This window comes from Molothrus aeneus, chromosome 5, assembly GCF_037042795.1.
Source record: "Molothrus aeneus isolate 106 chromosome 5, BPBGC_Maene_1.0, whole genome shotgun sequence".
NCBI classification, from domain to species: domain Eukaryota; kingdom Metazoa; phylum Chordata; class Aves; order Passeriformes; family Icteridae; genus Molothrus; species Molothrus aeneus.
The window spans coordinates 7746852-7760951 of record NC_089650.1 but is presented as its reverse complement, the minus strand read 5'-3'; the positions used below and the strand labels follow the sequence as shown (position 1 = coordinate 7760951).

General features: G+C 40.2%; 1 protein-coding gene across 2 annotated transcripts in view; it reads right to left on the bottom strand.

Annotated features, from left to right (window-relative positions):
• Positions 1 to 307: 307 nt before the first annotated feature.
• PPARA (peroxisome proliferator activated receptor alpha) overlaps positions 308 to 14100 on the bottom strand; it is a 33149-nt gene continuing 19356 nt past the window's right edge. For both annotated transcript variants that reach the window (XM_066549542.1, XM_066549541.1), the window contains 4 exons: positions 13583 to 13721; positions 10977 to 11179; positions 7706 to 8153; positions 308 to 7529 (listed from right to left, as the gene is read on the bottom strand). In XM_066549542.1, coding sequence (XP_066405639.1) covers positions 7282 to 7529; positions 7706 to 8153; positions 10977 to 11179; positions 13583 to 13721 — 1038 coding nt within the window. In that variant the 3' untranslated portion in view covers positions 308 to 7281. The remainder of the gene's footprint in view (positions 7530 to 7705; positions 8154 to 10976; positions 11180 to 13582; positions 13722 to 14100) is intronic.

Below are 14100 nucleotides of genomic sequence, written 5' to 3'. Positions count from 1 at the left end.
TCAGTGCTGCATTTCACACAGAAGTGCACTCGTTGAATTCCATGGATGTCTCAAACCAGCCATACAACCCATGAGAATATGAAAGGTCACAGCTGGATGATGGGTGAACACCAAACATAGGTAATGTATATAAATAAATGTATATGCAATGTCTCTGGGTATGTTACACAACCACTCCTGCTTCAAAAGGCATCTAACAGTACGCAGGGACGCATCACTTGAAGATGCTTCAAATAGGCTGCCTTTTGAATGTCACATTGCAGTGAGTTCCTTTCCTGGAGATAAAAGATCATCACATGTCATTAAATTCACTTTTAAAAATATTTTATTTTTTTAAAACGATTAAGGCAAAACTGTGTTTCAAATTAAGTTGGTTTACATTCAGTCTGAAAGGATTAAAGCACATAGGTTCCTACAGTCTCTATACAAACACTGTGAATTCAACCTCTTGTTTTTAAAGAAGGCAGAAAAAATCAGAATGTAAAAAAAGAAAAAAAATGTTTAGTTCAAGTTTTTTCATCCTAGATCAGTAGGCTGGTAACATTTGAGAATGCATCATCGTGTGTAGCTAGATGTGACTTCAACATTCACAAGTGCAAGATATGCTGTCCTTCCTAAAAATCCCTGCGAGACCAGGGCATCCATTCATCCTTGGAAGTGTCATTTGCATTGTTCTAACAGAGAGAAACTTGGGAACTGGGCTTGAATTAGTGGTTTTTACTGGGAAACAAGCATTCCATGAGAATTAGGTTTGACTACTCCTTGCAGGAAATGTGCTCCTTCTACATTCTGTATTCACTGAAGTCAAATGTACCCAAAACAGCTGACTGGAAACAATAAGCTATTTTGCTTTCTCTTTAATATTGATATCTTGATTTAATGAAACACTTGTTGGCTCTATTGATTAGGCTTTGGCAACATTAACAACACTGCTTTTTTTGTGTCCTACCAGATAACAGAACATTTAAGAGGTGAGGAAGGGCTCCAGCATCCCGGGGCACTTAAGCTGTGGTGCTGCATTCCTAAAGAAAATTCTGAGCAACTGTTTGTAAGAGCTGTGGAACAGCAGGAGCTGCTCAGGAGGCAGGTCCCCCGAGAAGCTGCTAAGCCAGATTTTGTCAAACCACTCAGAGGAGGTTCTGGAGCACACTGATAGCACTGAAACGTTGGTTAGGTTTGTTACTACTAAAGAAGTAACAGAACCATGCAGGTTTCTGCTCTGCCCAAGGGCCAGGGCACTGTGATTCCATAGAGAGAGCTGCTGCGTGTGTGGGGATGAGCCACGTGAGCCCGGCATGGCCGGGGTGAGCAGGGGTGGCTGTGAGTCACCTGCAGGAGGTGGTGACCTGCTCCCAGCTCTGCAGCACGTCCCACACAGGCTGCCTGGTGACACTGCACTCCCACACACCCGGAGTACAACACAGGACTGCTGTGCCACCAGGATTGCAGTGGCTCAGGACTTCCCCATCCTGCCAATCTTTTTTCTTTCAAGCGGAAAGAATGCCACGAAACTCCTGGCGTTGAGCATAAGGCTGGTGTCTTTACCACAACAGGGATCACCTGCATACCCAAGGTGAGAAAATACACCAAAATATTACTACTACTTCAAGTACCTCATGCTTGATCTTGCAGTCCTTATTTAAGGTCCAGCCTGTAATGAGATCAGTCTCTTGTGCCCGCTGCCTATCCCCTGGCAGAGGCAGCTCATCTGGAATTGAGGTCCTTGTAACAGGAATTCAGTTTCGAAACATCCGCAGCAATGGAATCTGACAAGACTGATGCAACAAAGGAGCTCAAGAAAAAAACACACCCCAGCTTCAGAAGCAGAAAAATATTTAAAAAACCTGTGAGCACAATAGAAAAAAGAAAGGAGGAAACAGCCTTCCTTAGGGTGGGCTCAGTTACACAGTGGGTTTGTGTCATATGAGGTGACAGGGTAAAGGAAGTGGCTGCAGGTCAGCACAGGGAAGTCCAGCAGAGCTTTTGCAAACATGACACAAACACCTTAGGAGACAACATACCTGTGTGGTGACACTGATGGAGTGAAAATGCCAAGTTGCAGCAATTTGAGGAAATAAAGTGTTACATGTTACAAATAAAAAGCAAGTAAATACAAATGATAGCTAGAACATTTGTAATAGATTGTGCTTGTGGTACCTACTGTGTCTGGTGGTTCACACAGCAAAATAAAAGGCTGATACCTTTGAAAGGTACCTTTTTTCCTATATCAGATTTCCTTAGAAGGATGCTGTAGGCACAGACTGTCACACCTGCATGCACCAGACACAGAATCCCTACAAGCAGACTGAATTCTATTTCAAATCCCTCCTGCAGAGAAGCCAAAATTGCCATTTCAACGTTTTGTTTTGTGCTGCCAAATCATGTTTGAAATACATCTATAAAAGCAGCAGGTTGCCCTCAGGGCAGATGGCAGGGAATAATCCTGAGTACATATTGTTATTCCCAGTGAGCCACAAGTCAGCTCCACAGAAAACACCAGCACTGGTGCACAAACCAAATGTAGCTTCTTTTTAGCTCTTTTCAAAGGAAAATGAGCTACCATGCTGCAAAACAAAGATGAACTCAGTTCTACACACTATTTTCCTATTGGTGAACTTGAGTTAAAAACTCGATTTTGGGATTGCAGCTATTCCTCAACTAGACTTGCTTTTATTAAAATTGAATAAAAGAAAGTCTGTGTTCTATGTGAAAATATATTTTAAAGTTTTGTTATAATGGTCAACACCAAACACTGATAACTTTGAAGAATTTGTGATAGTTCTTCACAAATGACACAGCAATAAAGACCAGACAGAATAAATAGCAAATTGTCTTTGACATCATCCTCTTCATCCCTAGCCCATAAAAGGAAATACTTCCTCACTGTACAAAGGGTTCACAAGATAAAGTATGTAACAAATATTTAAATTAAATAATTTACACATTTTTCTTTAAGCACCTCTGCAATTAATTTAGTGAAAGTTTATACCTTGCATTTATATTCTTGTATTTTATAAATTGAAACATGAAGAAATGGTATTACATTAAATTAAAAAAATCCCACGACAAATAACAATATCAATAATCTTAGCTCAAACCCACATATTATTTAAATCTCCAGTAAAAGAAGGATAATAAAGCTGATTAAACCTAAATACAAAAAATTATAGGCAACTGATTATCAGGAAAGCACTTGGGACATAAGCAAGCCCAGATACCACGCTCCACCTTACGTTCCAACACTTCCTAAAGGACGAGGGGTTTCTGAGAGGGACCATTATTTGCAGACCTTATGCTTAAGCAGTACCATGACAGCTGCAAATGCATTTGTCAAATGCAGTTGCAGATTTTCAGTGAAGTCACAGGGAGCTTTTTAGGAGAGACTGAAACTGTTCCTCTGCAGCCACAGCAGGATATCCCCCAGCTGCTCTGCCTCAGATGGGGCCCAACTTTGTCCAGGCTTTCCGTCAGGAATGAGGAAATTCAAACTCAATCGTATGTGACCCAGCTCTCATGATGAATAAATCTCCCCAGGTTTCAGCAGTTTGAATAAACAAACAAATGTTTAGATGCTTATTATAAGCTCTTTGATGTGCAGCCTTGTGCCAGCTCTCTCATGAGAACAGGCTTAGTGCAACTGCTGGTATTTCCGAGATCTGCACGGGGCAGGAATAATGCAAAACTCTGCTGGCTGGCAGCACTTCAGCTCTGCAGCAGCTGCTGGAACCAGAGCACAAAGGCACATGGAAATGGCAGCTAACACAAAATGTGGTTTCTTTAAATGCAATGGAAGATGTTGTTTCTGTAAATGGAAACTTTCCTATCAGGTGTCAGTTTGTGTTTAAAGCAAAAGTGGGATCGGAAATTTTGAAAGGTACAAAGTAACTATTTTTTTTTAAACAGCGTATTTAAAGGGAATATTTAAGGAGGAGAAAAGAATGAACCTCAGATTTCCCTAATACTTGGCACAAAACCTTCCTTTTGTTCCCCCCTTCCCCTTTGACAAAATGTACCTAGGGCACCAGAATAAATAAATAAATATTTTCCCCCCAAACAATGCTCAAAAATGAGTAATCTGTAGGTTTGCTGAAAACTTAAGTCATACCATTATTTCCCAGGATATTTCTCTATCCATCTGCTGTCTCTCACCTTGAGCTGTTTGTGGGGTCTGGTTGCTAACCAGAGTTCTTCCATGCTATGACAGTAAAATGAGTTATGTTGGCAAGAATCAGATCCCAACTGTACCTGATGAGCCAGTAAATCTTTAATACCATTTTAATCCTAAAATCTGATCACTTTGCTTCCCTCCATAGATGGGGTATTTTAAAGTATTAGTTTATCTGCACATAGGGGAGATGCTAAAGTAATTGATCAGAAATAGATCTGAGACTAGTTTGGATTCCAAATTAAAAAAAAAAAAAATGGACATAAACTGAATAACTTTAAAATCTCCTTGGCCAAAACCTGCTGTAGTCATCTCCTGAAGGAGCAAATGTAATTCCTTAAAAGCATAATGTAGAAATGAGAAATTCTTTTGCCCATTAATTCTTGGGAAGGGAATTGTGTGCCCCATGCCACTCTTTGAGGTGACTGTGGGAATGTCCACAGGACAGCAGTGTGGGCAGTGGAATCCATCCAGACATCCAGAATTTTAGGCTGTGTTAACATCTTGTTCATATTTCTGTAATTCAGAGATGTGTTCTCTTTTTTTTTTCTTTTTTTTTTTTCATTAAGGGTCTGCAACTTAATTTAAAACAGAAATCAAACCTTTAATGTTCAAGGAAATAGTCAAAAATTTCTCACTGGCTTTCAAATAACAAAAAAAATTATTCACTTTTCTCATACTAATAACAGGACTCTTACAAGTAGGTGCTAAAACAGCTAAATATTATGTCTTTCACTGAGTTACTCTATTTGCCCTTCTTTATAGCTTTGCTGAGAATTTAAGTATTTATTATTAATTTTCCATGTTTTAAAGTGTTACTAAAGCATTTTAGCCACTTTTGATAACAAGAGCTGCAAAAATAGTTATGCGCACTGACTGTGTCTGATTTTTTCTGAGAACCTACAGTACACTTAGAATATGGGATACAACTTTGAAATTTGCCCTTAGCAAAAAATCTGACTTTGGGGGAAAAATATTTCAAGTTATCCTTTTTTTTAGAGGACAAACTAACAGTTGGCTCCTACAGTTTCTGAACAGCATCCCAGAATGGCTGATATTTTGACAACTTCTTGCATCAGCAATATCTCAGATCAATTATTTCCATGGCCCAAACCCACAGCTCCCCAGTGAAACAGGGTTGGCTGGAAGAATAAAGCAGCAGCATTCCTAAAATCCTCTGTTTCTGAGGGCACACTGTGTGCTGCTCTGGGACACAAAAGGCAGCCCATTTCTCATCTGAGGGTTCCTGGCAAGACCAACATTCCTCTCTGAGTGTTTGAGTGTTCTTCCTGCTGGCAACAGGGAAGGGGAGGAAGTTTTGTGCACATGCATTTACTATTTCTATCCTGCCCTAGATGCTCACCAAATTTGAGGCCTGTGCTTCAATATATCACACTAAATGTATCTGTAATTATCTATAACTTCTGCCACAATCATTGCCCAGATAAACCCCAAGTTGCCTTTAAACCTGTAATTTTTCCAGTGTCCAGCTGTGCCTGTGGGCCTGGTCAGAAACAAGCATTGCCACTGAAATAGGAATGACAAGGTGATGTTCTCACTTCATCACTCAATCCTTGCAGTGAAGATTCTGGTGCCTACAATAAAACAAGTACAAAGTGTCCTCCTGTGCCACTGAAAGGTTAACTGTAGTGAAAATGCCGGGATTGCTTCTGAGACCTCGTTGTTGTGAAACAGAAAGTAAAATTATGTGGTAATAATGCGAGGTTACTGTATCAAAGAAACGAAAGAGAAATAGCAGAGTGCCTTGCATGCAGCTGGCACTTCTGGGCAGCTCTCTGAGAAAAGAGCCCGTGAAGTGGCAAAGTCAGGAAGCCATTTCATTGTGGCTTCTTTTGCAGCAGGAGTACAGCAAAAAAACAGCTTTCTCCTAGGAACACAATAAACTTACTCTCAGCTGTGCTGCCTTCCATCCTATGACACTGTCTAACACCTACAAACACTGCTCTTGGTATTACTGTCACCTTATCCACAAGGACAAAATCTGGTGAAAACAAGTACCAAATACTTCTATCCATGAGGCCAAAGAAGGAATAGAAATATATCCAAGTGGGTAAAAAATGAAGCAGTGCATTCCTCAGAGAAGCAAACAGGTCCAAACAATTATATTGCCAAGACACTTAGAGGAAGCCGGTGCCCTTCCTATCCAATTATTCCTTTGGAGTCATCTATCACTGCAGTAGAGTGCAGTATCAGTGCTGGAAAGTTTAAATTCTTTTTTTTTCCTAGGGTAGGATCAGATTTTTCAGTCTCTCCAAAACTCTTGCTAATTCAAAATAGTATTTTTATGTCAAAACTGCATCCTGAGCTATTACAAGTTCTACCAAAATACAGGGTATACAATATCTTTTTATATTTTCACATCTCCTTAACAGACTTTTGAAACAAAAAGGTCCCATCAGTTTATCTTCAAGACACACCTGTTGGAGCATCTCTGCTGTCTTTTAGATAACTCTTTGGATTTTGTTTAATTTCATAAGAGAACTGTCTTTTAAACCTGCTAATCCTAAGTATGCCAACATAACACTAGATAAAGATGTACATAATTTCATGGAATTAAAGCAACAATGGATGAAAAATCTTTCCAAATTTTTAGAAGTGTATGGACAGTAATATCCAGCCATTTGCTACACCTAGACTGAATGCTTTAAGAAAAAGTGTTAGCTGGTTCTCAGTAGTTACCATTAGGCAAAAGTGCATTGTCTTTCTGATTGTGCAGATACCTGGAAGGAAGGTGCTGAATTTGTTATATTAATACTAAAATGACTAAGCCAAGAGGAAATACAATTTTGTTCATTCCTGTTACTTAACATTCTGATTTATTATACAAATATGTATTCCTTACCAATCTTCAAATTTCCAAATAAAAGAACCATTGTAAGACACTTCATTGAGCACTCTGACCAGTATTTTTCTGCAGCACTTTTTCAAACGAAGACAAAAGATCCCAAACCAAAAGAAGTGTAACACTCCAGTTCCCCAGTTTTAGATTTTTCCTGCTCTGGGCTGAGTGAACAGCCCATAACTGTACAAGTAGTTTTGCTCCCATCTGTATTTCTCTGTCTTTAAATATTGTGGAAAAAAAATACTAAAAGTCCTTAATACATATCCCTGTAGATTTCCTGTAGTAAAGGGTGTAAATGTGCATCAGATTCAGTCTTCTTGATTATCTGAACAAGCTGAGCATGCTCTGTGACCAGCTGTCGGAGGTCAGCCATTTTTTGGAGAAGTTTTGGGAAGAGGAAGGTGTCATCAGGATGGTTGTTTTGCAAGTGAAGTTTCAGTACATGCACAATGCTCTCCTGCATTTTTTCAATGTGTCCTACATTTACAAGACCAGGACGATCTGTTCTCAAAACAAGCAAAAGAATACATGTCATAATTTTATAATGATTCCTCAAAGTGTAGTTAGTGGTAGAACTGAATCTTCCAGAGGATAGAAGCTTTTCCATTAAAATTTTTAATTCACGAGAGGGAAGTATTAAAATTTACTACCTTAGAGAACAAATGGGTCATGCTTACCTCCACAGCAAATAATGGCAGCAACAAAAAGGGATATATCGCTATCATCCAAATCCAGTGCATTGAATTTCATTGCAAAATCAAATTTTGGCTCCATTATATCACAGAATGGCTTTCTCAGGCTTTTCAGGAACTCCCGGGTTATAAATCCATTCCCATAAGCCACCAGCATCCCGTCCTTGTTCATCACAGAGGCCAACATGGCAAATATGGCTTCATATACCCCATACTTCAACAGTGTCACCTGATCGTTCAGGTCCAGGTTGGAGAAGCCAGGGATGGATTTGGCAAATTCTGTGAGTTCTGTGACAGTCTCCACAGACGTGCACTGGCAGCAGTGGAAGATTCGAACCTCTGCTTCCTTGTTCTGAATCCCATTGGCCACCAGTTTTGCCACCAGGGTCTTCTCTGCCATGCATAAGGTATCCATATCATGTATAACAAATGGCTACAGAGAAAAAACCCACTGGTTCAGTCACTAAATAATGGTTATTAATCGTTCTCTTCCTAAAAAATAAGAATTTTGCTCAACTTTAACTTCCATGCTAATCAGTCCGCAACTATCAATAAACCCTGAGTTATTTTGTACTTCCCATCAAGACAGTGTATGACAAACTGCAATACCTAACAAGTCTGCTCTGCAAACAGCAATGCAAATAGTCAAATGTAAAGATGTATGGCATATCTTTAATTTAGTTTTATCTAATAGTTACAGCGAAGCTCAAGCACTCCTGTGCTTGGGATGCACAAATCCATCTCAGAGCCAGTCTCAGAGGGTTCACAAAAGACTTGGATTACCTTCCCCAGAAGTCCAGCTTATTCTGCCTACACTCCTAATTGATTCCTAAACTAACTACATTTGATGCATATCATGTTGCTTTCCTGAAGTACCCTAAGGGGAATACAGACAGTAATTTCAATACAGGGCAGCATATTTGCATAAGAACGTGAACCCTGCACTTCTCTTGTGTTTTATTATCAGTTTCTCATAGACAATGTCCCAATTGTCCCAACTTTCTAGCTGCAGTTGGTGCTGAGTCATCTCTAAACAGAGAATCCCACTAGAATGCCAAGCACAAAATCCCATAATCCCATTTGTTTTGAAAGGTACATCCTTTACAAACAGATGACCCACTCTGAAAACATCATTATGAAAAGCAGCATTCAGACTTTCTTATGAACAATCAGAACTCAAAAATATTTTGATACGCAGGGCAACAACCAAAATGAAGTACAATCCACTAAAAAAAAAAAAAACAACAAACCCCAGTGCTTCCCAACCTAGCAAACTCACAGCAACTGACCTTGAACAGAAACTCAGTTCCATACACACCAAGCACCTTCCTTGTACTGCTTTGCTCAGCTCAGATTAAACAGCACGGGGAACACATGAGTTCTGTCAGGAACTCATAGAATTCACTTGTTTCCTTCAGAAGACTGTCCAACAGGTCAGGTTCCTATGGTTTTCCATTTTAAAATGTTTACGGCTACTGCACATTCCATCTCACTCCAGCACAGTTACACAGAGCAGAACTTTCAATCGGAAGGTGGATATGAGTGGAAAGTGGCAAAGCAGGAAACACAACACATCTCTAAACCTTTAAAAGATGTACACTATCTTATATACTTAAAAAAAAAATTAACATCACTTCAGGATGTTGAAAAGAGGCATGGCTAAGGACTTGGGAGATAAATTAAAAAATGACAGCCTGTCATCATGAAAAATGCTCATTCATTCTGAAATTAATTGTAGTGGTGCCAAAAATTAGGATTCACTGAAATTAGCTGTTAATACACAGTTCTGAAACAGGTGGGCTGCTAATTACAGTCAAATAACCCCTTCTTTTAAAATTTGCTTTTCTGCTGAAAAGTCAAAAGAAAATGAAAATGTTTCTTTTCTTAAGAGATGGCGAAATAGCCTAAAACCCCTTTGCTCTTCCCTGCATATGGAAAAAATTGATAGCAGCCTGTTTGAAACATCCTAGGGCTGATTCTTCATTGATTTTTCTGTGCATATTCACCCAGGCACACATGTGGTGGTCGCTGTTGGCTGGTCAGTCCCTTGGCTGTGGGACACATTCAAATACAGGAACTGGGATTAGGTGCTCTAGGATCCATCCCTGCACGTGTGACACAAACTGTGGCTTATGGTTCTGACACAGGGTAACAAGCACAAAATTGATTTTCTGCAGAAGCCCATTCACTGAGAAGCTAAAGGTGGTATTTACTGTGGGCTCGTGTCAGCCTGTACCCCTAAAATGTTTAAGCCTGTGCCTCATTTTACACACCTCTCAGTGCAATGAAAAAGACTGGGATAATTCATGTGTCTCTCTTCTAAAGCTGTAGGCTAGACTAGACTAGACTATTATATGTGAAATTCCATAATGCAGAAGACAGCTTGCTTACCATTTTGATAGCACTCATCCCCACATTTACATGGTTTTCATTATGGCATATGTAAAGTTTCTTACCTGCAAATTTTTACTGAAACTGAAGTTGCTGATAAAATAAGATACTTATCTTCTACATAAAAGTAACAAAAATCACAGTGGAGCTTAAATAAATATGCATAAAGTGAAACAAGCGAGTCCTTACATCAATTATACTCTCCCATGTGCTACTAAAAAAAAGCAGTTGATCAAATTAGGTATACCTTGGCTAAATTACCCTGAAAGAAAAATAACTTCTACAGCAAATGTGTCTTCACAACCTTGCTTGCTTCTGCTTTTCAAAGGAATCATACAGAAAAGACCAGGAAGACAGGGTGAGGAAATGGCCAGCACATTTTTGTAAACAAAAAATTACAAACTCAAGTTTTCTTTCCCCTCCTGCTATAAATATTATTCTGATTAAAGGAAAAGTCATGCAGAGCACCTGTACACCCTGCAAGCTAATAGTACTTATCCTGGCATTTGTGACAGAAAAACATATTTTTTTTCCACTGTCATAATAGGAAAATAATTTTGAACCGTTCTCCCCATATCAAGATGTATTCACATTTAGATATCACTTCATTTTTTTATTAAGAACAATAATTTAGGGTTATGAGTTTCCATTTACAAGGTATTTACCTGATTTTCCTAAAGCTTCTTACTATTCTGATAGTGGTTAAAAGCAACCATATTTACTGCAGATATTTGCTTTGAATAGTTCATGTTTGTATTACCATAATATTTATTTTCTAAAAGATTTGCTAAGGCATCTACCAAATTACTACAATCACCTTACATACCTGTCAGTTTTATTTTAAAGTAACAGAAAAAATACTTACTGGATTGTTATTTGTTTTCCCTGCAAGGATGATTCTGGCTTTAACCTTGTTCATATTGAAGTTTTTCAGGTAGGCATCATGAATTCTTCTGGCAAGAGATTTGAGATCTGCCATTTCTGAATCTTCTACATAATTTTCACCTGTCAGAATTTCTGCTTTGAGCTTGGCCTTCTCAGACCTCGGCATTCGTCCAAAACGTATTGCTGATGGGAAGACAGAATTGTAAAACAAACACAAATTGTACAAGAACTTAAGCCTTTTACCATTGCTGATCAGAGCAGTAAGATTTTTTTGTCTAGAAAAACTGAGGTAGAGGTGAAGACATCGCCCCCTTCCCAACACAGTCAGTGACTAATATGCTAAACTGAAGGAAATCAGGTGTTTCGGAACACAAAGTGCTATCTGCAGTGGGCTAGAACACATTCCTTTTCCCTTCTGCATTACCTAAATATACTTGTATTTTGTTTTCTCCTTACTGAGTTCTACAGCTCCCAATGTGAAACTCAAAGTCCACCTTGGGAGCTTTTAAAACACTAAGTAAACTCGTGACAAGAGCTTGGCAGAAGGCACATACATGAGCTGGAGAGCTGCAATGGAGCCTGAAATCCCACTGCTGGCTCAGAACCTGCAGGGGCATCCAGTTCTTCATTCAACACATCTGTACTGCCAGTGGGAACCCCAAAGACCTGCATTTACAGATCAAAGGCAAAAAAATCTCCTCTACCCTCAGCACTCCATACTGCTTTCTCAACAGACTAATCCTTCAGAACTGGAGAGGAGAACAGTCTGAATACCCAATCTAGTCATTGGGATATTCTTCTGAGAGGCAGAAGATGCAAGTCTGAAACACCTCTGGGTATGAGGTCTCCTGTTTTTTGGGCAAGTGTTCTTGCTATTCATGGGCACGTCCACATCCTTCTTCAGTTTCAGTTTCAAGCTGAGCCAGCCCCATTTTACCCTTGGGAGGTATGCAAGGGTTTGAGATGGCTCATACAGGGAGTTGCTTGTACTGCATTTCAGCATCCAACCAGTGAGGACAGGACCTCACTGCCTACACTGAGCAATTCAAGGCATGAGCACCATCAGCCCTTCAACGTGCCCAGGGGGTCTTCTCATGACATAAGGAGGTGACTCTAGGCATGATCTGAAATTCAGCTGTGGACTTCAGGGGAAGTCCAACAAGGAAAGCCTGTTTGGAACCTGGCTTAGGTGCTTCCTTCCCCTTAAGGGTGGGTGGTCTCACCAACCAGTTGAAAAAATGGAAGAATAACTGCTCTAAACTAAAACTTACAGTTTAAGATCACGGGTGTAAATTTAGTTGTAGTGCTTTTCCTGAGAAGTGTTGCCAGCAGGTCAGCAGTCACCCCTTTCCCCTGCTGCTTCCCACATGTTTGCTGCAATAAAACTGTGGCTATTCCCTTCAACTGGAGCACAGGGAGCCACAGTGTTTTTAGTAGAATGAAACAGCTTCACATGGATGTCAGCTCCTGCCAACCAGCACGGCTCCCTGCTCAGCTCCCAATCTGAGTTGTCACTCTGCTGTCCAGCACACTTTTTGAGGATGGTTATCCCCAGTCTTGCAGAGACTACCAACCCTCTCCCAATGCACCTCAATCTCAGTCAAGGCTCACTGCAAGAGAGCCAGGCTTCTGCAGAACTCTCACAATGCCTCCAGCTGGGACTCTAGACTACAATGTCACAAGCAGCTTCCCTAGTCATGTTCCCATCCCACCTGCATAGTTTCCTTAGGAAATTTGTCTCCTAACCCACAGCTTTTCACTTACCCAGCATTTTTACCTACTTTCACATTGCACCTGCCCCCAGGTTCAGCCTGGACAATATCAGAGCCAAGCAAGGAAAATTACTGTCATCTGGCCAGGTGAGATGTGCTTTCTCATGGCTTGGCCTCTCCCTCTTCACTGGTGCTGCTCAGCAAGCTATGTCCTGCACAGAGAGCTGCCTCGTGGGCTGAAATTGGTCTGCAAGCCACAAGCTTGCCACTCTTATCTTAAATCACTAGCACAAACAGCAACATAACTTTTAAACTGGATATCTAAATGCTCTGAATTTCAAACCATTCTGTTTAACAAACAACCTACCAGATTCCTGTTGCACAGTCAGCATAGACCTTTGCCCTCCCTCCCCACTTTCTGATCATCTGCTCAAGAGCTGTTGCACTGTAACCTGAAAAATAGTGAAGGCTGCTTTCCTACAGATTTCTATCCTACATCACTCCCCCTCACAATGAAAGCAGTTGTTCTCCTCCTACTCTTCTACAAAACCCTCGGACAGAATCCTTCCAGTATTGAAATTTGTTTCAATGGGAGTACTGGTGCCAAAGTTCTGGGATGAAGAAAGCAAATAAATGAACATTCATATGGACAAAGTGAGACGTAGCACAACTGTGTAAAGCTCATAACAGCACATTTGGCAGCTCTGTATCAACCACATGAACCCACCAGGGAAACTGGCACCCCCCACAGCGACCTATCCTGTAAAAAATCTGAGGTTCAATTCATGTGTGTGAGTAAAAATGCTATCCAAGTGCCTGCCTCCAGCAGCAGACTCTGGGTAGGAACAAACAAATTAAGGGCACTCTTACCTACCATTATGTGACATTCCAACTGAAAGGCACTTTTGAAAACGACAGTATTGGCACTTATTACGGTTTTTTTTCTGAATTTTGCAGTTGCGATCACATTTATCATAGATGAGTTTTAAACGAATTGTTCTTCTAAAAAAGCCCTATAAAAAGTTTGAAAAAACCAATATTTAATGTTAATGAATGGTGACTACTAAGCTTCAATCATACAGGTACATTATTTTTCTTTTACCATTTATTGTAGAACAGCCTCTACCTCCACTGCTCTTTCCAGGATGTCTCCAGTCTGCAAAGCAAGGTTGCTCACACACTGCCCAACCACAGGGAGAGCAAATCCAGAGCCATCTCAACATTTTGTGTCACATCACAGAGCAACATGTCATTTAGGCTGTGGGACACACCTGGCTAGGAACTGGCTCCCCATCTCTAATAGATATTCTGCATTATTCCGTAAGATTTACATTCAAATGATCATACTGACATGATGCATGAAAGAAAGCTGTACACATAGACTGTTCTTTC